This window comes from Gopherus evgoodei, chromosome 22 (genome assembly GCF_007399415.2).
Source record: "Gopherus evgoodei ecotype Sinaloan lineage chromosome 22, rGopEvg1_v1.p, whole genome shotgun sequence".
NCBI classification, from domain to species: Eukaryota; Metazoa; Chordata; order Testudines; family Testudinidae; genus Gopherus; species Gopherus evgoodei.
The window spans coordinates 16601961-16629881 of record NC_044343.1 but is presented as its reverse complement, the minus strand read 5'-3'; the positions used below and the strand labels follow the sequence as shown (position 1 = coordinate 16629881).

The window sequence follows — 27921 nt, the reverse complement described above, 5'->3', positions numbered from 1 at the left end:
GGATAAGAGGGCAGGAGACTGGACTCGATGACCTCTCAAGGTCCCTTCCAGTCCTAGAGTCTATAAGAGGGAAGGTCCTCTTAGGAAACAAAGCATAGGAATAAACAGCCAGTTTTCACAACGGAGAGAGGTAAATAGTGGAATCCCCCACGGACGTGTACTGGGACCAGTGCTGCTCAACATGTCCATAAATGATCTGGAAAAAGGGATAAACAGTGAGATGGCAAAGTTTGCGGATGATACAAAATTACTTAACATAGTTACAATCAAATCTGACTGCAGAGAGTTACAAAAGGGTCTCATTAATCTGGCTGACTAGGCAACACAATGGCTGATGAAACTCAGTGTTGTTAAATGCAAAGTAATGCATGTTGGAAAACATGATCCCAACTATACATACAAAATGATGGGATCTACATTCATTGTTTCCACTCAAAAAAGATCTTTGAGTCATCGTGGATAGTTCTCTGAAAACATCTACTCAATATGCACCAGCAGTTATAAAAGCAAAAAAAAAAAAATGTTAGGTTAGAAAGCATTAGGAAACGATAAGACAGAAAATGTAATACCACTATATAAATCCATCGTACACTCACACCTTGAATACTTCTTGCAGTTCTGACCAGCCCATCTCAAAACATAGCAACTAGAACTGAAAAAAGTATAGCGACTGGCTAAAAAAAAAAAAAAAGGATCAAGGGTAAGGAACAGCGTCCATACAAGGAGAGATTAAAAGGACTAGGGCAGTCCATCTTAGAAAAGAGAGGACTAAAGGGGGAGGATATGATAAGGGTCTATAAAATCCTGACTGGTGTGGAGAAAGTGGATAGGGAAGCATTATTTACCCTTTCACATAACACAAGAACCAGGAGTCACCCAATGAAATTAATAAGCAGCAGGTTTATAACAAACGTAAGGAAACACTTCTTTACACAACACACTGTCAACCTGTAGAACATACTGCTAATGGATGTTGTAAGGGTCAAAAGTGTAACTGGGTTCAAAAAATAATTTAGGTAAGTTCATGGAGGATAGGTTCATCGACGACTCAGACAAGATGGCCAGGGATGCAACCCTGTGTTCTGGGTGTCCCTAAACCTCTGACTGACAAAAGCTGGAATGGATATTGGGGTGGAACACTCAATAATTGCCCTGTTCTGTTCATTCCCTCTGAAACATCTGGCACCAGACAGGATACTGAGCTAGATGGACCATTTGCCTGACCAAATATAGATATTCTGATGGCCATAATGGCACAAATAATCAAGAGAAACCAGGGACTTCCAGCATTTTTGACACTGCTTTACAATGCGTGCATTTACGATTGGTTTAGTCAATAAGTCCTAATCCAACTCCTAAAAAGGATAATAGAATCACAAGGTTAGAAAAGACTGCAAGGATCATCTAGTCTAACCCCCTGCCAAGATGCAGGATTGGTTGTGTCTAAACCATCCAAGACAGATGACTATCCAGTCTCATCTTGAAAAAGGACAGTTACCTGTTCCGTAACTGACGTTCTTTGAGATGTGTTGCTCACGTGTATTCCACAGTAGGTGTGCATGCTCGCCACGTACATTGGTGACAGAAGTTTTTCCCTCAGCAGTACCTGTAGGGGGAGCGCTGTTGCAACCCCTGGAGTGGAGCCACTACGGCGCTATAAAAGAAGACACGCGCTCCCCCCACCCTCAGTTCCTTCTTGCCAGACCAACTCTGACAGTGGGGAAGGAAGGTGGGATGTGGATAGACATGAGCAACACATCTCGAGGAACGCACAGTTACAGAACAGGTAACTATCTTGCCTTCTTCGAGTGCTTGCTCATGTGTATTCTACAGTAAGTGATTACAAGCTATGTGTGATAGAGGTGGCTAGGAGTTTATGGATCCCCTGGCTGGAGCACAGCCCTATCAAAAACAGTATCATCCCTGGTGTGGGAGACGATCGCATAGTGCAACGTGAACATGTGTACTGAGGACCAGGTAGCAGCCCTACAGATGTCCTGGATAGGGACGTGGGCCAGAAAGGCAGCCGACAAGGCCTGAGCCCTTGTCGAGTGAGCCCTTACGATAGGTGGTGCAAGAACCCCCTGGTAGGTCGTTGAATGTCCAGATGCACGATGTGATCCACTGAGACAGTCTCTGGGTGGAGATCAGTTGGCCCTTCATGCGCTCTGCCAAGGCAACAAAGAGTTGCGCAGACCTACGGAACGGCTTAGTCCACTCCAGATAAAAGGCAAGCGTCCTGCGCACATCGAGAGTATGGAGGTGGCGCTCCTCGTTAGAAGCGTGCGGCTTAGGGCAGAGGACAGGTGGAAAATATCCTGGTTTATGTGAAAGGCGGAGACAACTTTGGGAAGGAATGCAGGGTGCGGGCAGAGCTGAACTTTATCTCTGTGAAAGATTGTAAAAGGGGGGGTCGCAGGTCAGGACCCTAAGGTCCAAGACCCTGACATGATGGCCACAAGTAAGGCTACCTTCCAGGAAAGGTGGGAACACAAGTATGTGACCAGGGGTTCGAATGGGGTCCCCATGAGTTGGGACAGCACCAAGTTTAGATCCCACTGAGAGCCAGGCGTTCTAGAATAAGGGAAGGACCAGTCTAGCCCCTTGAGGAAACGCCCAGTGATGGCATCGGAGAAAACCGAGCAGCCCTGGACCAGTGGATGGAACACCAAAATAGCTGCCAGGTACACCCTGACAGAGGAAGGGGCCAGGCCTTGAGTTCTAAGGGAAAGAAGGTACTCAAGGAAACACCCCGCTTGCCCGCCCATCTGGAGAACCTGGACCATTTTGCCAGGTAGGTCCGGCGCGTGGATGGCTTCCTACTTTCGAGGACAACGCACCTGACCCACTCCAACCTGATCTCTCCTCCGCATTTAGCCATTGATCAGCCAGGCTCTCAGATGGAGAGTATCCAGATTGAGGTGGAGGAGGCGGCCCTGGTCCTGGGAGAAGAGGGCCTGGCAGAGTGGCAACAGCTGGGGAGGGGCCACGAGTAAGCCTAAGAGGGTCCCGTACCAATGCTACCAGGATCAAGCTGGAGCAATTAGGAGGACACGTGTTTTGTCCGTTTTTACTTTCTCCAGGACCTTGGCAATGACGGGAAACAGGGTAAAAGTGTAAAGAAGTTGACCTGACCATGACAGGAGGAAGGTGTCGGAGATCACGTTCTTCCCCACTCCCCCCCCCGGAACAGAACCTGTGGCAACGGTGGTTCTGCCTGGTCGCAAACAAGTCTACTTGGGTAGAGCCCCACGCTCAGAAGAGCTGGTGAGTGACCTCCGAATGAAGCATCCACTTGTGTTGGGAGGAGAAAACCCTGCTCAGGCCATCGGCCTGTGTGTGGTCGATGCCCAGCAGGTGGAAGGCCTTCAGGGAGCTGTCGTGGGCAATACAAATCTCCCAAAGGTTGAGGGCTTCCAGGCAGAGGGCCAATGTAAAACATCATGGTGGTGTTGTCTGTGAGTACTCTGACCACCTTACTGCGCAGCTGCGAGCTGAACACCATGCATGCTAATCGTATCGCCCAGAGCTCCCTGACATTTATGTGAAGGGACAGTTCCTCAGCCAACCACATCCTTTGGGCCTGAGAGTTCCCTAAGTGGGCTCCCCATCCCAGGTCTGACGCATCGGATACTAGGTCTAATGATAGGGTAGGGTCCCGGATGGGAATTCCCTGGAGCATATTGTCCAGGCAGGACCACCACTGAAGTATGGCGATCACCCATACCGGTACCACGGGGACCTTGTCTAGTTTGTCCCGGGCCTGGGAGAACTCTGAGGCCAACCAGAGTTGGAAGGGCCTCATCCGAACCTTAGTGTGGCAGACCACATATGTGCACGCCACTATGTGGCCCAGGAACTGTAAGAATGCCCTGGCTGTGGTAACGGGAAACTCTGTGAGCAAGGCTAAGCCCCTTCAGGGTCAGGAACCTGTCCCTGGGAAGGGAGGCTGTGGCCTTGGAGGCATCCAGGAGAGCGCCTATGAATTCTATGTGCTGCACTGGGACCAATGTCAACTTGGCCTCATTTACTAGAAGACCTTGTTTGACACACGTAGCCAAGAACAGGTCAACATGGATCTGAACCTGCCCTTGAGCAGCCGGTCGTTGAGGTAGGGGAATATTTGTTCCCCTCAACGTCTGCGGTAGGCCGCCACTACCGCCATACACTTTGTGAATACCCTGGGTGCAGTGGACAGGCCAAAGGGAAGGACTGCAAACTGGTAGTGGTCCTGTCCCACTAGGAAATGAAGGAAGTGTCTGTGCCCCTCAAATATGTGGCTATGGAAGTAAGCATTCTGGAGGGCCAGGGTCACATACCAACCACGGCTCCCAAGCTGAGGAGCCGACTCACTTCCAGCCGCAGCAGGGTCCCCCCTGCCGACTGAGGTAAGGGGGAGGGAGGGCAGGGGTGAGACACTGTAGCATATAACCCTGGGAAATGGTGCTGAGGACCCGTCGGTCCGATGTTATTCAGGACCATTCTGTAAGGAATGCAGACAAGTGGTTGCTGAAACCCAACTTCATTGGTGGGAGGGTCTTTTCGGGAGTCACTGGGGTACTCTCCAACAGCCAGTCAAAACCGCTTCTTGCCCTGTTGCTTGCCTCTGGAGGGCCCAGACTGCAGGGCAGAGCAAGGCTGCCTTTGAGGTCGCCTTTTCTGAGTTTTGGACCTCTTATAGGCAGGCTCATATCTAGGTTGAGGCGCAGGAATGGAGGCTTGCGACTTGGCCTTTGCCTTGAGCGGAACATAGAGCCCATGGGTTTGAAGGGTGGTACGTGAGTTCTTCATGCCATGGAGCCTCATGGTGGTTGACGGCAAGGACCTGTTAGCGGAACAAAGGGAAGATCCTGCATCACAGGCTGCGCCTCTCCAGAGAGCCCAGACAGCAGTAGCCACGATGCCCTGTGCATGAACACAGCCAAGGCCATGGACCGAGCAGCCATGTCAGCCGCATCCGACACCACCTGCAGAGCAGCTTTTGCAGCAGCGGCACCCTTCTCCACCAGCACCTTAAAATCCTTCCTTTCACACTCCAGAAGGGAGGATCAGAATTTCGACAGTGATCCCCACAAGTTAAACTCATAATGACTGAGGAGGGCCTAGTGGTTGGCCACCCTGAGCTGGAAGCTGGTGGACGCATAAAGCTTCCTGCCAAACGAGTCCAGCCTTTTGGAGGAGTCTTTATTTTTGGGTGCAGGACCTGGTTGGCCTTGTCTTTGCCTGTGGTTCACAGACTCTACCACTAGGGAGGTGGGGGCCAGGTATAGAGATATTCATGCCCCTTCATGGGCACGAAGTATTTGCGCTCTGCCTGTTTCAATATCAGGGCAAGAGAGGCTGGTGTTTGCCAGAAGGCATTAGAGATGTTGGCTACCCCTTCATGGAGCGGGAGGGCCACTCTGCCTGGTGCCGAGGACGAGAGTACATTGAACAGCGAGTCCGAGGGTCCCTCCATCTCCTCAGCCTGGAGGTGGAGATTGGACGCTACTCGCTTTAACAGCTCCTGATGGGTCCTTAAGTCCTCCTGCGGTACGGAGGAGGGGGGCAGAGCTGTGATCTTGTCCTCCAGTGCGGGGGAAGGGGGCCGGTTCTGGGCTCTGCACACCGGCTGGTGCCACGAGATCCTCCCCTTGGTCGGACTCCTCTTGTGGTGCCAAGGAGCCATGACAAGCCGATGTACTCCTCGGAGGTCTGGATAGGTAACGGAGCCACCGATGTTCCCACTATCGACCGAGGGCCTTGCTGGACGAGCAATGAGGGCCAGGGGATCCACTGGCACCACTGGCCCTGCTATACGGGGGCCCCTGCCATTGGCCCTGGTGCGATGCCAGCGGCACCAGCTGGTTGGGTTGGCACAGCTGGGTCATAGGGAGCTGCGTGCGGGACGAGGTCAGGTTTGCCAATGACCTGTTGGTGCCGTGCAAACGGTAGGCGTGGTGGTGCTGAGAACGTTGTCCGCCACGGTATCTGGGCTCCAGCGTCAAGGAACGGTGCCGCCTTGAGCTGCTACTAGTTGAGACACTTTGAGGCCTGGATCCATGACAATGTGGAGCTGGCGATCCGCACCGGGAGTCGCAAGCTCGGTGCCTCGACGCGCAAAAGTCAGAACGTGACTGGCGACAGCGGCCGTGTCGAGAGCGTCTTCTGTAGCTCCTCCTACAGTGGGAGTGCCTGTGGCGTTGGTGCCTGTCCTGCTGATACCCTGTATTCGGCGTGGAGCTCCAACGGCATTCTACGAGACAACCTGGGGGCGACGGGAGCAGAGGCTGCGGGCTGTGCCCTGACAGGACACTAGGTGACGAACAAGCCCAAGAGCGGTCCCCTGACTGGGATCTGCATCGAGTTGGCATCGGCTGCCGAGATCCCAGGGGCGGATTCCCTCTTGAGTGGGGTCCGGATGCCGGCAGTGCCCCAGGCACCTGCAGAATCATAATACCTTTGGCCTCCCGCAGGGCCTCCGGTGTCGAAGGCATCCGGACTTCAGCCAGAGAGGTCTGAGTTGATGGAACCGGGCTGCTCCACTCGACCTGAGTCTAGAGCCCAAGGGGGAACCAGAGCTGCCCGACGTGGGTCTAGCCTCTCCCTGTGCCTTCTCTAGATGCTTCTGAGATGACGAAGCCTTCCTCTGCTTTTTCGACAGGGAGCAGTGCCGGCCACTGGAAGGTGCCGGGGGATCACCGCGCGCTGACGACTAAGTGCCCGGTACTGATTCTGCTCGGCGCACCGAGGTGGGAGCCAGTGCCAACTCCATCAGAAGAGCCTGAAGTCTAATGTCTCTCTCTTTTTTCTTCCTGGGTTTGAAGGACCTGCAGATTTTACAGCGGTTGCCGATATGGGATTTGCCCAGGCAGCAGAGACACTCGGTGTGCGGGTCACTTCTGGGCATCGAACGCCTACAAGACTCGTACAGTTTAAACCCCGGGGCCCGGGGCATGCTCCAGCCCAAACTCTAACTAGCTAAACTAGAACTTTTAATGGACTAACTGAAACAGGTACTACTGAACAAGACGAGATTTGGGATGAGCTGCAGCAAAGCTGGAGCAAGTAGTTCCAATGAATCATCGCTGGTGGCAAGAAGGAACTGAGGGGGTAGGAAGCATAGTGGCGCCACTCCAGGAGTCACAGCAGCGCTCCCCATATGGGTACTGCTGAGGGAAAAACTTCCGGTGCCAGTGCATGTGGCGAGCATGCACACCTACTGTGGAAAAGAAGAACCTCCAGTGAAGGAGCTTCTACAACCTTCCGAGGCGTCTGTTCCATTTCCTACTGTTCTTACAGTTAGGAAGTTTTTCCTGAGATTTAATCTAAATCTGCTATGCTGTAATTTGAACCTACTGCTAAATCGGTAGCTGAAAGAAATTAGATGGAAATAAGGAGATGCTCTTCAAGTGTATGTGCACGTGACCCTTTTTATATTTTCCCTTTATCATCAGTGATTTAGAGTTCCCCTTTAGTGGGAATCTTTAATACTGCAAGAGGAGAGAATGTTTAACATACGTTTTTACAATCATGTAATCGCAAACCAACACATAAGCAGGTTGATAGAGTCCCTTTAAATCAATGGGAATCCTTCCACTGACTTCAAAGGCTCCAGGATAATTTCCTTACAAAGTTATTATATTATATCATTGGAACAGTAATACATACTGTAGTTTGAAGGGCTGTTCAGACACATAGGAGATCAGAAAACACAATGTGGTGTGGTCTAAACATTTTATTGGCTTGAATGACCACATTACACATTCAAGTCCTTGTCATTTGTGAGTTATGCAGGTTATCCCAAGTAATCATCAATAAAACAGTGCTCAACTGCTACATTCTGTCGGTGAAGTATATGAATACTAGGAAGCCTCATCAGTAGGGCCCTACCAATTTCATGGCTCTGAAAAACATGTAATGGACCCTGAAATATGCCCTTCTCCATGAAATTCTGATCTCTCATATGCTGCTGGGAGTGCCCCAGCCAGGGCCCCTAGCTGCAAGTCCCTGCCGGGCTGGGAGGGACAGGACTTGCCCTTCCTCTGCATGGCCGCTCGGGGTCGGGTGGGAGGAATCAGACCCACCTCTGGGTACCTTTTGAGTTGGGAGCCCCAACTGTTACAACACTGTGAAATTTCAGATGTAAACATCTGAAAATGTGAAACTGATCAATTAAAAAACCCTCTGGCCATGAAATTGATCAAAATGGACGTGAATTTGGTAGGGCCCTACTCAGACATCTATGCAGAGGGAAGTGCTATATATCCACTGCCTCAGAATGAATTCTACATATCTTAGACCACAACCTTTGCAGATTAAGTCAACATAAAAAGTATGCATGCCAAATTCGCTAGTGGCTGCTGACGCTGCCAATATCATTTAAAAAGACAGTGGTTGCAAGTAACAGAAAAAAGGAAACTCGCTCATTTGCTAATTTTTTTTCTACTTAGCATGCCCACTGATATGAATGCCTGAGTTTCTCCCCCGCACCAGAATCCAGAGATAGTTCAGAGCTGTCAATAAGGGTTCAGACAGGAAAGCACCAACTACCAATAATTCCAGACTGAAAAACTTTCCAAGCTGTAATTTATGTTAGCAAACCTATGTTAGGTATCAGCAATTTCCACTAACCCTAACAACTAAGATATAATTAGCAGCGCAACAAAATCATACAAGGGTGAGAAAAAAAGATGAGCATAAGAAAAAATTCAACTTGGGTAATTAAATTCAGCCTGCTTAAAAATTTTCCTCTAGCTGGAGGAAAAGACGGTTACTCACCTTTGTAACTGTTGTTCTTCGAGATGCATTGCTCATATCCATTCCAATTAGATGTGCACGCGCTGCATGCACGATAGTCAGAAGATTTTTACCCTAGCAACACTTGGTGGGTCAGCTGAGGCGCCCCCTGGAGTAGCACCCTTATGGCGCCGGATACATGCCCCTGCCAACCCAGCGCCTCCTCAGTTCCTTCTTGCTGGTTACTCCGACAGTGCGGAAGAAGGACGGGTTTGGAATGGATATGAGCAACACATCTCGAAAAACAACAGTTACAAAGGTGAGTAACCGTCTTTTCTTCTTCGACTGCTTGCTCATATCGATTTCAATTAGGTGACTCCCAAGCCTTACCAAGTAAGATGTCGCGGAGTGAAGGACCGCTGAAACAAATGCCGCATCATCCCTGGACTGTTGCACTATGGAATAGTGGGAAGCAAAGGTATGTATGGATGACCAAGTCACTGCCCTACAGATCTCCTGGATGGGTACATGAGCCAGAAAGGCGATGGACGAAGCTTGAGCCCAAGCAGAATGGGCAGTGAGGTGGTTAGCTGGGACACGAGCCAATTCATAGCATGCACGGATGCATGATATATAATCCAAGAAGAGATTCGCTGCGAGGAGACCGGGAGGCCCTTCATCTGGTCTGCCACAGCTATGAACAGCTTAGTCGTCTGTCTAAAAGGTTTTGTTCATTTGATGTAGAAGGCGAGAGCCCTACGAACATCTAGGGAATGTAGCTGTTGCTCTCATCGCGAAGCGTGCGGCTTTGGAAAGAAGACCGGGAGGAAGATGTCTTGGTTGACATGGAAGACAGACACCACCTTAGGATGGAAGGTTGGGTGTGGTCGCAGCTGTACCTTGTCATTATGGAACACCATATACAGTGGGTCCGCTGTGAAGGCCCAAAGTTCCGACACGTGCCTCACCGATGTAATAGCGATGAGGAAAGCTGTCTTCCAGGAAAGGTACAGAAGTGAGCAGGTGGTCATCAGCTCAAAGGGGGCACCCATGAGCCTGGATAGGACCAGACTGAGAGGTCCCACGTAGGGGCCCGATGACGAACTTGCGGGCACAAACGCTCCAAACCCTTGAAAAACCTGCTGACCATTGGATTAGAGAAGGCTGAGCGCCCGTTCTCACCAGGGTGGAAGGCTGAAATTGCTGCTAGGTGTACCTTGATGGATGAGACCACTAGGCCGTGCTGCTTCAGAGACCAGAGATACTCTAGTATGGTAGGTGGGCCTTGTCTCTGTGTAACTTGAGAAGGACCTTGTGGACCAATGGGAACGCAGGAAAGGCATAGAGCAGGTGGTCTTTCCACGGTATCAGGAAGCCGTCTGACAGGGAGCCCAGGCAGCACCCCTGGAGAGAGCAGAACACCTGGCGCTTCTGATTCTCGAGAGGCGAAGAGATCTATGTGGGGAAACCCCCACTTCCGGAAAACAGAATGGATAACGTCCGGGTGAATCAACCACTCGTGAGTTAGGAAGGACCTGCTGAGGCAATCTGTCAAGGTGTTATGGACTCCTGGGAGAAACGACGTCATCAGGTCGAATGAGTGGGCTATGCAAAATTCCCAGAGATGTATGGCTTCCTGACGGAGGAGGGAGAACAGCGTTCCACCTTGCTTGTTGATGTAAAACATGGCCGTTGTGTTGTCTGTGAAGATTGTGACACAACAGCCCTGAAGGTGTTTGCGCAATACCTGACACGCCAGGCATACTGCTCTCAGTTCCCTTATGTTGACGTGTAGGGTTATTTCTTGTGCGGATCAAAGACCCTGCATCCGACGGCCCGCAAGGTGTGCCCCCCAGCCCAGAGATGATGCGTCCGTGGTCAGGACTAGAGAGGGCTGTGGAGCATGGAATGGCATTCCCCCGCAAACCAAGGTGGGGTTTAGCCACCAACCCCGAGAAGATAAAACCTCCGTTGGCACCATGAGTATTGTATCTAAACTGTCTCGGCCTGGACAGTACACCGACGAGAGCCAGGTCTGAAGTGGACGGAGGGGTAGTCTGGCATGTCTGGTCACGAAAGTGCACGAGGCCATGTGGCCCAGAAGACCGAAGCACATGCGTGCTGTCGAGGTCGGGAAGCTTTGGAGGCCGTGAATAATGGTCATCATGGACTGGAAGCGGGTCTGCAGTAAGCACGCCCTGGTGAGATTCAAGTCTGGGATCGTCCCAATGAAGTCTATTATCTGGTTGGCTCCAAAGTGGACTTTTCGGTGTTGAGCAGCAGACCCAGTTGCCTGAACAAGCTCATGACGAAGTGAACGTGAGACCGCACCTGTAGCTCGGAACAACCCCAAATGAGCCAGTTGTCGAGGTACGGGAACACTTGTATCTGATGTCAGCGGACCGAGGCCGCTACGACAGTCATAAACTTTGTGAAGACCCTTGGTGCTGTGGACAGGCCGAAGGGAAGGATGGTAAATTGGAAATGCTGCTGGTTGACCACAAAGTGAAGGAATTGCCTGTGCGGTGGGTAAATTGCTATGTGGAAGTACGCGTCCTTCATATCGAGGGTGGCGTACCAGTCTCCATGATCCAGGGAAGGGATAATGGTCCCCATGGATACCATGCGGAACTTCAACTTTGCCATGAATTTGTTGAGTCCGCGCAGGTCCAGAATGGGCCATAGTCCCCCCTTTGCCTTGGGGATTAGGAAGTAATGGGAGTAAAAACCTCTGCCCCTCAAATCCTTTGGGACCTCTTCTATCGCTCCGATGGCCAGGAGCACCTATTCCTCCTGTAAGAGGAGTTGCTCATGAGAGAGGTCCCTGAAGAGGGACGGGGAGGGAGGGTGGGTGGCGGGGGAGACAAACTGAAGATGGTATCCAGTTTCCACCATGCGTAGGACCCAGTGAACTGATATTATACAGGACCATGCAGGGAGGAAATCCAAGAGGCGGTTGGAGAAAGGCGCAAAAGGATCCTGCAAGGAGACTGGTGCTCTGTCCTCAGGCGCATCTTCAAAAGTTTGCTTGGGCCCCACTGATGGTTTTGGGGGGCCCTGATTCTGACCTGACTGAGGACCAGATTGTCTCCTCCTATTACCATGGCCACACCTTCTAGCAAAGTCTTGCCACGATCGAGGGTTAGGTTAGGTGCGCTGCACTTGGGGCTGGAAGGGCCTATGTTGCGTCACCAGGGTATGCATGCCCAATGAGCGCACTATGGCCATGTTGTCCTTCAGACTCTGAAGTCTGGGATCAGTTTTATCTGAGAATAGCCCCTGGCCATCAAAGGGCAGGTTTTGAACAGTCTGCTGCAGCTCTGGTGGAAGACTAGACACTTGTAGCCATGAAATGAGGCGCACAGCCACGCCCGAGGCTAGAGTCCTAGCCGCCGAGTCCGCTGCATCTAAAGACACCTGCAGGGATGTCCTCGCCACTTTCTTGCCCTCTTCTAGCAAGGCTCCAAATTCCTCCCTGGACTCCTGGGGAACCAATTCCTCAAACGTCCCCATCAAGCTCCAGGTGTTAAAACGGCTCAGGAGGGCCTGCTGGTTAGCTATTCTGAGCTGAAGGCCACGAGCTGAATAAATCCTGCACTCGAATAAATCCAGGCACCTAGCGTCCTTGGACTTAGGGGTGGGCGCTTGCTAGCAGTGTCTCTCCTTCTCGTTCACAAACTGTATCATGAGGGAGCAAGGTTGGGGGTGAACATACAAATATTTATAGTCCTTAGAGGGCACCATGTATTTCCTCTCCACCCCTCTGGCCGTGGGAGTGATAGACCCTGAGGATTGCTAGATTGTATTGGCATTAGCCTGGATGGTTCGAATGAAAGGTAGGGCTACACGTGTAGGGGCATCGGCTGATAAAATGTCCATCACCGGATCCTCAACTTCCAGCATCTCCTCCACCTGGAGGTTCATGTTCTGTGTCACCCTACGAAGCAATTCCTGATGTGCACGAAGATCTATAGACGGTGGGCCAGAGGACGACGTGCCTGCTACGGCCTCATCAGGTGAGGGTGAGGACGACAACCCTGGGACTAGCAGATCCTGGGGAAGGTCTGGTTGCCCTACATCCACCCACGCTAGTGGCATGGGCCTGATCTGATGGCAGGGCAGTCGCCTCCGAGACTACCGAGGGAAGGCAGCTCACAGTGGTCTTGTACATCTGAGGCTCCAAATGGACAGATCGAGAAGCACCTAAGGGGACACCTTGGGCTTGGTGGTATGCCCAAGGAGTCCAGAAGGACCACTGTGGAGATACCTGGTCAGAATCCTGTCTTTCATCTTGCCCCTGGCTAGCACCATCAGCGTCATGGCCCTGGATGCAGTAGCCACTCCCTGCTTGGGACAACGTTGAATTTGGTCGTGAAGGCCAAGGCGAGGCCAAACGCACAGGCAGCATTGCACCATCCCGCTCTGTCACTCCGCGCCTGGGAGCTGGAGACCGGTGCCAGGATCTCGGGCAGTACCATGATCTGGATTGGGACCGATGGTCACAACGGCGTCGGGAGGCCGATCTAGATCTCGATGATGACCTACGGCCCAGGTGGTGCCAGAATCGGCTGCGAGACAATTGGTGCCAGGACCAGTGCCAAGAGCTGAATCGGTACCGATCAGACCGAGAGGGAGACCGATGTGAGGCAGAGCAGCGACAAAAGTACCACCGGCACCAAGATGGGGATCGGTGCTGGGACTGCGAGCGGTGCCGAATCCAGGACCATCAGCGGGATCAGGCCCACGACCTGGACCAGGACCGAGATCAGTGCTGAGTTGTCTCACTCTGTGAGGAAGGTCGCATGAAGGTGGGTTTCCATATGGATGGAACAGTCCACACCGGTGGTGCCGAAGGGCGAGACGGTCCAGGCTCAGTCAGCACAATCAGGTCGCGAGTGGTGGAGAAGGTCTCTGGAGTGGACAGCCTTGCGGCACTGGACTCAATGGTGCCGGACTTGGAGCCTTCAAGGGGCTGTCTGGCCCAGGTTGTTGCTCCAATGGGGGCACAGGCAGCACCTGCAACTGAACAGGAGCAGCACGTGGTTTGTGCTGCTTCTTGAGCCATGGAAACAGCAAGAGATGTCGCGCCTGTACTGGTGCCGGAGTCGTCCGGTGCCGAGAGTCTTTGCTGGTGCCAGGTCGTTCCAGTGCCAGAGGCGCTCTTCGGACCGATGGCGTCTGGTCTGCGCGCAGTATTGAAGGCACTGGGCTAAGTGCCGCTTCCAGGAGGAGCTGTATTAAACGAAAGTCACGCTCCTTTTTTGTTCAAGGCTTGAAAGCCTTACAAATGTGACACTTATCTGGTTGATGGGATTCCCCCAGGCACTTCAAGCAGGTGTCGTGGGGGTCTCCCACAGGCATCAGCTTGAGACAGGGCGAGCAAGGCTTGAAACTTTGAGACCTGGGCATGGGTCCTGGTACCGGGGAGGAGGGAAGGGGATAAACCCTGTTTCCTCCAAGTACTATCTACACTATGTACAAAACTTACTATTAACTACACTATAACTGATGATAACTATTAACAACTACACTAAACAACTATCTACAGTACAAGTAAAGAGCTAAGGAGGTGGAGATCAGCTATGCCGCACTCCACAGTTCCAATGACTGTCATGGGCAGTAAGAAGGAACTGAGGGGGCGCTGGGTAGGCAGGGACATATATCCGGCCACTCCAGGGGGTGCCTCAGCTGATCCACCAAGCGATGCTAGGTAAAAATCTTCCAACGATCACGGTAAATGAAATGACCCTGAAAAAGAACCTGCTTATGCATTTTGGAATCGGGCAGTGCTGGAAGCACTGCTTAAAGTTGCATGACACTTCCCATTATAAGACCCTTTTTTAAGTTGCCTATAACTTTGCTAAACTAACTATTTGGGCTGAAATTTCCAATGCTGGGTGTCTGCCTCATGCTGAATTGTTCTGCAAAATTTCAGGCAAAACGGTTAGCCATTTCCAAGAACAAAGCTAGAGAAAAATACTTCTTTCCGCTGCTAAATTTCTGGTCACCCCCTTTCTTTGGAAAACTTTAGGGCCCCCATGCTTTGGAGCAAGGACTTGAAATTGGTAAGCTGCGTGTCAGCAATGTACCTTTCGTCACCCTCTATAAAAATTCACCCAAATTTTTCAAAAATCCCAGCTTGCACATGCTCAGTAGAGACTTGTTAGAGCTTAACAGCTAAAAATCACTGAGTCTGTCCTCAATGAGCACGTCTGAGCCTTTCACAGCTCTTAGTGCTGAGTTGGCATCTGTGCCTGCAATAGATCCCCTAACCCTAACCATCCTCACAAAATGAGTGAGCATCCTCCAGCACTAGGCTATAGAGGCAAAGCTGGACTTTCCCTGCAATGACTGCTCTGGGCTGGGGCCAGACCAGACAACAGAACACAAAGCAGGGAACCAGTTTCTCCTGTGCTCTCCATGTCTCTCCTGCTGTCACCCAGTTAGCATGGAGGAGGAAGATGTGATTTGAATGCAGAGGGGACAACAGCTGGACCTAAGGCAGTACAGAGCAGGACTGGGGAACAGACTGGGACAAGGAGCCTGCAGGGATAGAGAGTGGAACTGAATGCTAGCAGGTGGCAGCAACTAGGAATGGCTTGGCAAAGAAACTAGGTCTGGGAGCCACTGAAGAAAATGGACGGGGAAGATCTAAGGGAACCAGTTGGAGAGGATAGGGAGAACCAGGACTTGCTGGGCAAAGAGACTGGGTCAAGGACCCAGATTGGGTCAGAAGCCTAGGGAGGAGAACTTGTAACCAACTGGGTCAGACAGAGATCAGGGAGGGAAATGAGACAGTATATCACGTAATCAGAGACTATCAAAATGCAAAGGCAAAAGGAGGACAAACTAAGATTGTACATACCACGTCAGTTCTGGCATTTCTCATTTTCTGAGTGCTTGACTTTGCAACATTAACCTAAATATTTATTTAAAGGTAATTTAAGGCATCATCATTACTAAAGTTTCTGCTCTAAGTATGCCAATAGTTAGACTCACTGAATTTCTACAACTCAGGAATCAGTCTTCCATGGCGTAAAGCCAGAAGGGACCATTATGATCATCTCACCTGATTTCCTGCATAACACAAGCCATAGAACCTCACTCTGTAATTTCTGCATCAAGCCCAAAACTTTGATGATCAGAAATATCTTCCTCATGCAGACCATCATCAAGTCACCTCTTAATCTTCTCTTGAATAAATTAAACATTGAGCTTCTTAAGTCTCTCACCATAAGGTGAGTTTTCCAGACTTTGAGTCATTCTTATAGTTCTTGAAGACTATTCCTAGGATCAGGTTCTCTCTCTCCCCAAAATAGTGCCTGAATCTAATCTAATATTTAGAATACACTTGAGAAGTCAATTTCCTCCTTTTGTCAAATACAGCATGATATGATTGAGGTGGTCAAGGTACTGAGGAATTTCACTTCAATACCCAGGTAATTGTATATAGTCCATGTACAGTCTATGGAAGGCTGTTAGTCTATAAGGTGCCACAGGATTCTTTGCTGCTTTTACAGATCCAGACTAACACGGCTACCCCTCTGATATATGGCAGGCTGAAACTCAATTCTGTCTCTGTTTCATTTAAATTAGAGAATGAGTGTTTTAAAATTAAGTATGATAAATAAAATCTATGCAGTAGTGTCCTAATGTTGTTTATTTTGATGGCAAAGTCTATTTTACATTCTCCACACATTCAAGTTTTCAGTATCTAAGATTTCTGTACTGACAAGATAGCTGCATTGCAGAAGCTGTAAGGAGACGCTGTAGTGTTTGGCAAGTGGGATAGGGATAGTCGCCACTTTTGGAGGCATAGGAAGCAGTTCGCGGGCATGTGAAATTAGCTGGATGTTTTTGCTACCATTATGAATGATATAGTTATCAATGTTGACATTTCAATTGCAGTCTTCAGATTTTAGAGCTTTCACTCTAGTGATATGACTAGCAAAATTCACAGCTATTGTCTTAGGCTACCTACAAACTCAGAAGACACCATTTCATTGGTTTACACAGTTACATTAACAAGGTTTCCTTCACACAGGTGAGGGCCAGAAACAAGCCTTTTAATTTAAACCTTAGATACTTGACAGCAATTCTGTGGCAAAGGGTGAATTCCACAGCAAATTCTACACCTACAGAATTGAAGACCACATGGGGACCAGAATAAAGTTTTCAAAGGACTCAGACAGTACATCTGAATGCCTGGTCATCTTTGAAACTGGACAGTGCTTAAAGGCTTCATCTGTTCCATTAGCCTCCAGTTAGCAAAGTCTGAAAAAAAATGAAACTCCACTCCTTCCTGCTGCGAGGAGCTTTCCTGTCCTACTTCACAGCATCCTGGCTGCTGCATCTCTCCACTACTTTAGCCTCTCCCCCAACCTTCTGCCCAAATGCTTTCTCAAATGGAAGCATCATACTGACAACTTTATTGACAGTTTCATTGCTGCCCAGAATCTTAATTTTACTTTGTTGCTGGTTAGTAAACAGAAGCAGCTGCAGGGGCAGTGGGCAGTCACATGTTTACAGAGTCAGGTAGACAACACAACATTAATATACATTCATTTAACACCTGGAATGTTATCTTCAGAAGAATAAAAGTTCTGTCACCCCTTGTACACAGTAACCTGAAATTCTGCAAAAACTGAAGAGAACTGGGGCTTCCCATTTACCACTGATAAGTGGCTGAGAGGATTTGTTTTAAGACCAAAAAGTTAGACTGTGCTTTTTGGGGGCTGTGTCCTATTCTGTGTTTTGCAAAGCACAATGAACATTTATAGTAGCACATAAACAACAAACAGTACTGAGGACCATGGCCTTCTCTGTTAGCAGGAACCCATCAAGGTGACTCAAAAGTCTCTCCATACCAATACATGAAATTAGAGGAAAAGGAGATGCAGCAGCCAGTCATATAAAATGGCATCTACACAAAGCACTTCAATTTCTTCTCTGATGAAGAAGAGAACCTTGGATTACTTCATTTTAGTGGCCACTTGTGATAAATCAAATAAAATGGTATTCATTAATGTTTCCCTACACAGATGCTATTCGTTCTGTATCATCTTTCTGCTCAGTCAATTCACCTGAGTGTCTTTCTCCTGTAAAATGCATGGCCTGAAGAGAGCAGATTCTCTTCAATGCACATAAACACTGTCACGCCTTCGTTTGTCCATAGTGTCCTTAAATTCCATATTTGTTTACATACATCATTGTTAAAGGGTCATGGCAAAACAAGCAGAATTTAGGGCTTGTCTACACTGGCACTTTACACTGCGGCAACTTTCTCACTCAGGAGTGTGAAAAAAACACCCCCGAGAGCAGCAAATTTCAGCGCTGTAATGCACCAGTGTAAACAGTGCAACAGCGCTGGGCAGGGCCGGCGCAACCCATTAGGCAACCTAGGTGACCGCCTAGAGCACTAACATTTGGGGGGCGGTGACCGCATCTTCAGCCACCCGGTCATCGGCGGTATTTTGGGGGCAGGACCTTCTGCTGCCTCTGTCGGGGGAGGGACCTTCCACCACCTAGGGCGCCAAAAAAGCTGGCAGCCTCTTGGCGCTGGGAGCTACACTCCTCGTGAAGGCAGGTTTTTCAGTGCGCTGGGAGAGAGCTCTCCCAGTGCTCTGCTTGACTACACAAGCCATGTTAAAGCGCTGCCACAGCAGTGCTTTAGTGTTGCCAGTGTAGATCAGCCCTTAGATACATTCTCCTAGTAGGAGTTGAGCTTATATAGCTAGTTACCATGCCACATGCCTTGCAGCCTCAGGTGCAGAAGGTGAGAAGGAGAGACCTGAGCACACTGTCTTCCAGCTAAATTCAGCTAGCAGATTATCCCTTGGGCACCGTTGCAAGCTGGTGCAGATTAGAGCAGCCTCTGGTGCACGCTAACCTGGGCCAGATGATTAGCAGAAAATCAAGGAACTATAACCAGCTCTCAAAGCCCTCCATCCCCATGATACCAAAGGTAAACTTGACAAACAGGGAACCTAGCCCATGTCTGTCTGTCTCTACAGGTAACAGTAGTGCTAGGTGCACTGCCAGATCAACATTACTTACAATTCCTCCAGATCTACAATTAGCCTTACTTCACCAGCCTTCCTGGGGACACGAATGATGAATTATGTTCTGAAAGCCTATGATGGAACCAGGAATTTAATGATATCAGCACTCAGAAGATGCACAGAAAAAAGCTAGGTGTTCTGTAGTATATTTTGAGGTAAGAGGTTAACTGTATCTTGTTCTAGTAATCAAGAGGAATCCTGAGAGTACCTGATTGACTTTTGGAAGTAGGTTCTATTACTGGCCATTGCTGAATGTCATTCTCCCCCACAGAAGTGAGTAAATAGCTTCCATCCTCCTGAGGGTTCTTTGAAAGCTCTGATGATAGTCACAAAGGACAATTAGCCATCAGAGTCCGCTTGGAAACCCAGCTCCTGTATGATCTCTCTTCCAGATGCTGTCTCCAAAGACTGTTCTTGCATGTCTAGAATCTATTCAAACTCTGGTTAACTAGCCTGACAATAGGACTACTTAGATTTTATAAAGAACTTGAACTCTAAGAAAGCATTATTATCTGTCAATCTCTATTTTCTTTTCTCTAGGCTTCACTTTTTTGAAGGGCTGTTCAAAGAATCTAGCAACTATTTCATTTGGGTATCAGCTTTCAATTGTCTCAGCCAATGATATTTAGCGACTGTATTTGAACATACAGCCCTCTGCATTTTCACAGATGCATCTCATAAAAAGGCTTTACAGAGACTCTCTCTTATTAAGGACTTTTAAGTTTTGTCCAGATTGGTCCTTTGTCTCCAAGCACTATACTGAAACAGCTTTGGCAGAACACATAGTAACACCAGTCTGTCCATTTGATCTTTCTGAAAATAGTCTCTCCTTCTCTGCAAGGATCACAGTCTTCAGCCAACAAAGTCACAACTTTACCTACCTTTGGGAACTGAATTTAAAAAGTTTTTTTCCAAATCTACAGTTTCACTCTTCTGCCTGCATTAGGAAATTCTTTTTCAGCTCCTAAATTACATCCTCTAAAATGAAGGAATGACATGCTCCTGTTTGAATCCAGGGGAACAAGAGCTCTTTAGCTCTTCTTCCTTTGCTGTATTGGAAAATTATGACCTAGAGTCAGAAAAATCCTCTTCTTCTTTCAAAGATGAACTGGACAATAGCTACTTGCATTGCTTTTTAGGTTATTGTGAACTCCCTCCCTACCACCACCATCACCCCACCTCCCCTTCTGGTTTGTGAGAATTCTTGGTCCTGGAATCACTGCATCTCTTTCTACCCTTTGAAGAAAATTTTGATGAAGGACAGGTCTCTTAAAACTCTCCCTGTTAAAAGGGTCCCATTATAGAAGAACGTCTATTTCTACCAACTGAACTACTGGCTCTGGAAGTAGTAATACAGGAGCTGGGAAAACTATTAACAATGAGACTTATTACCTCAAGTTAACAGCAATCACTTAACCCCGTTAGGGAAATGGACAGAATTTTAAAAAAATTAAATCCCCTCAGCAGCAGAAGTACTTGGTAGGTTCGCACTTACCCCTGCCAGTTCTTGTTGAATAGGAGCAAGCTGGGCTTCAGAAGCAGGAATCAGAGTACTGACTGAGGCAACAGCGGGAGCAGGAAGCTCAAAGTCGCGCTCACCAGCTGATTCTGTGTGACCCATACCACCGTGGGGGCACTCAGCCTCTCCCTGTGGGTCCTCGCCTGAATCCGACAACCCTTTTTGCTCTGCAGGGGACTGGGAGCAAAAAAGACAATGTCCCTTCAATGCAAGGCTGCAACATGATGGAGTAGTTGTCCAAGTGATGGGATTTACTAATCCTTTTTTACCTTCAAAATTTTTGTGATCTGGCAGAAGACATTGCTCCAGTGAAAGATAACATAAAACAGGTAAGAACCTGTAACTGAATTAGTCCCCCATCAAATAAGCATCAGATGGAGCACAAACTTTAAAAAGGCAGCCAAAGCTATTAGTGCCCCCTAACCAAAACTGCTTTTCTGCCTGCCCCAACATCCCCAACCATAGGGTTACTGGGGTTTAGTTTCTCCCTTTGTTGAGCCTTGATTGACAGCTTCTACCTGCCCAGTGGGAACAACTCAGAGAAACAATTAGCAAACAGACAACTGCTGGAAATAATGGATTATTCCACTGTTACAGGCCATGCAGTTTAATAGTAGTATTTGTTGGTTTTTAAACGTAATATATTAATATTCGCAAAACTTGTGTGTTCATGTATCAATGCATTCTCTGAAAAACACAGTGGCAGATAGTCTCTCCTTTGTGTATATTTTTGAATTTACATTAAATTATGTTACATCATTACTAGAGGGAAAAGGATCTTATAGTAAGGAAATCTGGGTTCAGTTCCCACTTCTGCCACTGATTCCCTGAATGACCTTGGTCAAATCACTTAATTTTCCTGTGTCATAGCTCTCCATCTACAGAGCAACAAAATTTCCTAAGCAAAGCAAAGATTTGAGATTTTTTAGGTTAGATATATCCATGGCTGGATCTCTCTTACAAAGCAGTCAACAGAAGAGAAGAGGTTGATGAACTCTTGTTCTAGACCAAGTGTCTCTAATAAGAAACTACCACCATTACCACGTTCTATTTAAACAGCACCTTACATCCTTTAGAATTCAAAGCCCTTCACAAACATCAGATGATACATAAATATATGATCATTTCATCCACCACTGAAATACAGTCACCTTCCAAGTGAAACACAAAAACTGTTTGATAGCACAGAGGAACATTACATTAAGTCAAGAATGCTATAGACAACTGAAACAATAGGGTTATTGAAGGAAAACACAATGTAAATACACAAATTACATCTCTACTTTTGTGAAAAGTGAATTGGATTGTTAATGATCCGTAAGAGGACAAAACTTTGATTTTACATCTCATCTGAAAGATAAGGTTTTGCTCAGGAATGGTCAGGATACTGAGGTGTTTAAGTTTTCAAAATCAAAGCTTTATTTTAAATACAGAAAGACTGCCAAACCCAAACACCAATTTGAAATAGTCAAGGAAATTAGGAAGAAAGAAGTGGAGAAGCACTTTATTCACACCCAAAAATGTCAGGAATTACAGCATTTTGCCACCCTTACCTATCCCCTCCCCACCCACACCCACACACTCAGGGTTTGAAAAGGCCATTATGTTTAGCCCTTACAGTTCTAAAATAAACATTCCAAATGTAAACAACAAGTGGAAAACAAAGGAAGCTAATAGTAATGCCTCAGCTCCTCTCTCCTACTGTTCCTAGCAGTGGTCCCCAACGCGGTGCCCGTGGGCGCCATCGCACCCGCCTGGGCATTTATGTGCGCCGGCCTAGTGCCCAGCAAGGGAGAGAAGCCACAGCCCCACGCCTGCCGGGGACAGAGAACTTGGGGGCTGCAGGCACTGGTGTTCTTGGTCTCTGGCAGGCACGGGGCTATGGCTTCTCTCCGGAGCTGCAGGCTGCGGGCGCCGGTGTTCTCAGTCCCCGGCAGGCGCAGGGCTGCAGCTTAAGCCGGAGAGAAGTCGCGGCCCCGCGCCTGCCGAGGACCAAGAACTCCGGGGCTGCAGGCTGCGGGCACCAGTGTTCTCGGTCTCCAGCAGGCAAGGAGCCCACCTAGTGCCCAGCAGGGGAGAGATGCCGGGGCTCCACACCTGCTGGGGACAGAGTACTCCAGGGCTGCAGGCTGCGGGCACCAGTGTTCTCTGTCCTCCTGGCTTCTCTCTGCACTGCCCACAACTGGCACCAAAACAAAAACAAAAAAACAAATAAATAAAGAAAAGTTCTGACTCTGCAGAACGGACAGAATGCCGCCTCGTAGCATGTACTGCCCCAGGCACGTGCTTGCTCCACTGGTGCCTGGAGCCGGCCTTGTACGTGAGTAATTGTTGGCGCCCGCCACTCTTCTGAAAACGTGAATGTGCTACTGGCCACAAAAAGTTTGGGGACCACTGCTCTATACCCTATCTCTGAGTGATCTCATCCACACTGAATCATAGAAGATTAGGGTTGGAAGAGATCTCAGGAGGTCATCTAGTCCAACCCCCTGCTCAAATCACAACCAACCCCAACTAAATCATCCCAGTCAGAGCTTTATCAAGCCGGGCCTCAAAAACTTCTAAGGATGGAGGTTCCACCACCTCCCTAAGTAACCCATTCCAGTGCTTCACCACACTCCTAGTGAAACAGTGTTCCGTAATTGCCAACCTAGACTTCCCTCACTGCAACTTGAGACCATTACTCCTTGTTCTGTCATCTGCCACCACTGAGAACAGCTGAGCTCCATCCTCTTTGGAACCTTTCTTCAGGTACTTGAAGGCTGCTATCAAATCCCCCCTCACTCTTTTCTTCTGCAGCCAAAATAAGTCCAGTTCCCACAGTCTCTCCTCATAAGTCACGTGCCCCAGACCCGATACTTTTTGTTGCCCTCCGCTGGACTCTCTCCAATTTGTCCACATCCTTTCTGTAGTGGGGGGGCCCAAAACTGGACACAATACTCCAGTCCAATGCCAAATGGAGGGGAATAATCACTTGCCTCAATCTGCTGGCAATGCTCCTACTAATGCAGCTCAATATGCCGTTAGCCTTCTTGGCAACAAGGACACAGTGTTGACTCATATCCAGCTTCTCATCCACTGTAATCCTCAGGTCCTTTTCTGTAGAACTGCCACTTAGCCAGTAGGTCCCCAGGCAGTCTGTAGTTCCTCGGGTTCTCCTTCTTCCCTTTTTTAAAGATGGTCGCTATATTTGCCTTTTTCTAGCTGTCCTCTCCCAATCACCACACGTTTTCTAAGATAATGGCCAATGGCTCTGTAATCACATCAGCCAACTCCCTCAGCACCCTCAGTTGCATTAGATCTGGACCCAGGGACTTGTACATGTCCAGCTTTTCTAAATAGTCCTAACCTGTTCTTCCATCACTGAGGGTGTCATGGTATAACCCCCACTCTGAACCTTAGCGTCCAAAAGATGGGGTACCAGCATGAATCCCCCTAAGCTTAATTACCAACTTAGATCTTGCAGTGCTGCCACCAACCACGACTTGCAGTGCCTGGTAAACTCTGGTCCCTCCAAAACCCCAAGACCCAGACCCCCTGGATCTTACACAAGGAAAGTAAACCCTTTCCCCCACCATTGCCTCTCCCAGGCTTTCGCTCCCTGGGTTACCCTGGAAGATCACTGTGATTCAAACTCCCTGAATTTTAAAACAGAGAGGAATGAACCTTTCCCCCTCCTCTTTTCCCCTCCCCAAGAGGTAATACAGATTCAAGCTCCATGAATCTAAAACAGAGGGATTCCACCTTCCCCCCTCCCTTCTCTCTCCCTGTCTCCCACCAATTCCCTGGTGAGTACAGACTCAATTCCCTTGAGCCTCAACAAGGGGAAAAATCAATCAGGTCTTAAAAAGAACACTTTTAATAAAAGGAAGAAAAAAAGTAAAAGTTGTCACTGTAATTTAGATGGTAAATGTTACAGGGTCTTTCAGCTTATAGACACTAGAGAGGAGCCTTCCCCCCAGCACAAATACACATTAAAATCATTCCAGCAAAATACTCATTTGCAAATAAAGAAAAAAATCAAAAAGACTAAACCGCCTTTGTACTTATACTCACTATTTGAATAGAAAATTAGAGCGCCTGTAGGTAAGTCTGGTTACTCTCAGAACCCAGAGAGAACAACAGACAAACAAACAACACAAAACAAAGACTTCCCTCCACCAAGATTTGAAAGTATCTTGTCTTCTGATTGGTCCGCTGGTCAGGTGGTCCATGTTCACTGCTTGTAACCCTTTACAGGTAAAGGAGACATTAACCCTTAACTATCTATTTATGACAGAGAGCTGCTCACCACCTCCCCATTCTGTGTTGCCAAGTGCAGCAGTGTGGTAGCTGACCTTGACTGTGAAGACTGAGCCAAAAAAAAGCATTGAGTACTTCAGCTTTTTCCAGATCATTTGTCACTAGGTTGCCTCCCCCATTCAGTAAGGGTCCCACACTTTCCCTGACCTTTTTCTTGTTGCTAACATACCTGTAAACCCTTCACATCCCTTGCTAGCTGCAACTCCAGTTGTGTTTTGGCCATCCTGATTACTCCCCTGAATGCTCAAGCAATATTTTTATACTCCTCCCTAGTCATCTGTCCAAGTTTCCACTTGTTGAAGCTTCCTTTTTGTGTTTAAGATTACGGAAGATTTCACTGTTAAGCCAAGCTGGTTGTCTGCCATATTTGCTATTCTTTCTGCACACGGGGATGGTTTGTTCCTGTGCCCTCAATAAGGCTTCTTTAAAATACAGCCAGCTTTCCTGGACTCCTTTCTCCCCCATATTAGCCTCCCAGGGGATTCTGCCCATGAGTTCTCTAAGGGAGTCAAAGTGTGCTTTTCTGAAGTCCAGGGTCCGTATTTTGCTAGTCTTCTTTCTTCCTTTTGTGAGGATCCTGAACTCAACCATCTCATGGTCACTGCGGCCCAGATTGTCACCCACTTCTATTTCCTCTACCAATTCTTCCCTGTTTGTAAGCAGCAGGTCAAGAGAAGAACGGCCCCTAGTTGGTTCCTCCAGTAGTTGCACTAGAAATTTGTTCCCAACACTCTCCAAAAACTTCCTGGATTGTCTGTGCACTGCTGTATTGCTCTCCCAGCAGATGTCATTGTGACTGAAGTCCCCATTAGAACCAGGGTCTTGTGTTCTGGAAAATTCAGTGAATTATCTGAAGAAAGCCTCCTCTACCTCAAACTCCTGGTCTGGCAGTCTATAGCATATGCCCACCATGTCATCACCCCTGTTGCTCTCGCTTCTAAACTTAACCCAAAGACTCTCAACCGGCTTTTCTCCAGTTTCATACTGGAGCTCTGAGCAGTCATACTGCTCTCTTACATACAGTGCAACTCCTCCATCTTTCCTCCCTTGCCTGTCATTCCTGAACAGTTTATACCCATCAATGACAGTGCTACTCCACCAAGTCTGTTATCCCAATCACATCATAGTTCTTTGACTGGCCACATACCATGGCACTGACTGATATCTGTATGCAAATCTCTCTCCATCCAAACTAAATCGCCTTATGGTGCCTAGCCCTCACCTGACACTTGAAATGGCCTGACTTTTCCCTCAAACCCCTCCCTCCCACACACCTTTATCAGTCATGGTGGACATCACCACCATCTTACTTGTAGGCCATAGTTTTGGCTTCATCTTTGATCTGAACCTCTCCAGTGATCCCCACATCCAGGCTATGTTTAAATCTTAATGTTTCTTCCTGAAGATCCCCAAGACCTGAACTTTCTTCTTTGCCCCCTTCACTACTGCAATCTCAACTTCTTAGATCTATTTGAAGTGCTGCTACTACGATCATCTTCCTATACCAACACCCACTCTTGGCATCTCTCCAAGGGCTTCACCATTTCAACTGCATCAAGTACAAAATTTCTCATCCTTACTTTCAAACTCCTCCATAAATTTCCTCTCATCAGGCTGAACCCCACCTTTTCTGTTCTAATGATGATGTCAACTTCCATCACCTATTTCTTCAACAAGCACTTTCATGCTTTTTTCTCAGGCCACCCTTAGGAAAAGCTCCCAATCAAAATCTGTGAAGCCATCACCTTTCCTCCCTCAAATTCCTCTTCAAAACTCACCTCTGAGGGAATGCATACATAAAATTACTACCTGATAAAGGATAGGCAGGTAACAAGTTGTGATCACTGCTACTAACTGGCTAACAACTGCATACATCTATTATAATCTTGTCTCCCCTGCATACCTCAAAGACCATTTGTCTCAACTACTTGTTTTTTCTTGCTTTTCAGGCTAAGCTGTTTGAGGCACAGACGCTCATTTACTACATCTGTTCAGTTCCTAGTATAACTTGGCCTTACTAGATTGTGGCCTTTAGGGACTACCACAACATAAAAGGTAACATCAGTAGATTCACAGTAACAGAAATGCAGACAATTAATAAAAGGGAAGATTGAAGATATCAGTGAAAAATCCCTGGTCAGTAGTATCATTAATAAAAAAAGGACAGTTACCTGTTTCCGTAACTGACGTTCTTCGATATGTGTTGCTCAGCTGTATTCCACACTAGGTGTGCGTGCTTGCCACGTGCACCGTTGCCGGAAGTTTTTCCCTTAGCATTACCCGTAGTGGGGGAGCCCTGCTACAATCCCTGGAATGGCGCCTCTATATCCCACTATAAGGGAAGCTGCGCGCTCCCCCCATCCTCAGTTCCTTCTTGCCAGACAACTCCAACAGACAGGAAGGAGGGCGGGATGTGGAATACACCTAAGCAACACATCTCGAAGAACGCCCATTACGGAAACAAGTAACTGTCCTTTATTCTTTGAGTGGTTGCTCATGTGTATTCCACAGTAGGTGATTCCAAGCTATACCTGATGGAGGCGGGTAGGAGTTTAAGAGTTACTGGGGCGGACCACTGCCTACCAAACCCAACATAATCCTGCGTTTGGGAGACGATCACACAGTGCAGTGAGACAGTATGAACAGATGACCATGTAGCATCCCTGCAGATGTCCTGAATAGGGACATGAGTCACGTAGGCAGCGGACAAGGCCTGAGCTCTCGTCGAGTGGGCCTTCACTATAGGAGGCGGGGGAACCCCTGCCAGGTCGTAACCAGTGCGTATGCACGAGGTGATCCAGCGGGAGATCTGCTGAGTGGATACCGGTCGCCCCTTCATGCACTTGGCAGAAGCAATGAAAAGCTGGGGGGGGATTTACGGAATGGCCTGGTTCAGTCTAAGTAAAAGGCCAGCGCTCTAGGCACATCTAGCATGTGCGGGCAACATTCCTCATTAGAGGCATGGGGCTTAGGCCAGAGGACTGGGAGGAAGATGTCCTGATCCATGTGAAAAGCCGAGACTATCTTCGGCAGAAAAGCTGGGTGCAGGCGGAGCTGGACCTCATCTCTATGGAAGACCGTATACGGGGGCTCGGCAGTCAGGGCCCAAAGCTCCGAGACCCAGTGAGCTGAGGTGATAGCTACCAGAAACGCCACCTCATACGATAACTGGGACCAAGAACACGTGGCCAAGGGCTCAAATGGAGGCCCTGAGAGGCAGGAGAGCACCAGGTTCAGGTCCCAGAGCGGGACCGGGGGTCTAGCGTAAGGGAATGCCCGATCCAGCCCCTTGAGAAACCGGGAGGTCATGTGACGTGAGAA

At 48.5% G+C, this 27921-nt stretch overlaps 1 protein-coding gene across 5 annotated transcripts in view; it reads right to left on the bottom strand.

Moving 5' to 3' along the window:
* Positions 1-27921, bottom strand: part of RANBP3 (RAN binding protein 3) — a 237190-nt gene that overhangs the window by 152975 nt on the left and 56294 nt on the right. For 4 of the 5 annotated variants that reach the window (XM_030540510.1, XM_030540512.1, XM_030540509.1 and 1 more), the window contains exon 3: positions 20275-20475. The exons of the other annotated variant lie outside the window; for it this stretch is intronic. In XM_030540510.1, coding sequence (XP_030396370.1) covers positions 20275-20475 — 201 coding nt within the window. The remainder of the gene's footprint in view (positions 1-20274; positions 20476-27921) is intronic. 5 annotated transcript variants of the gene reach the window in all.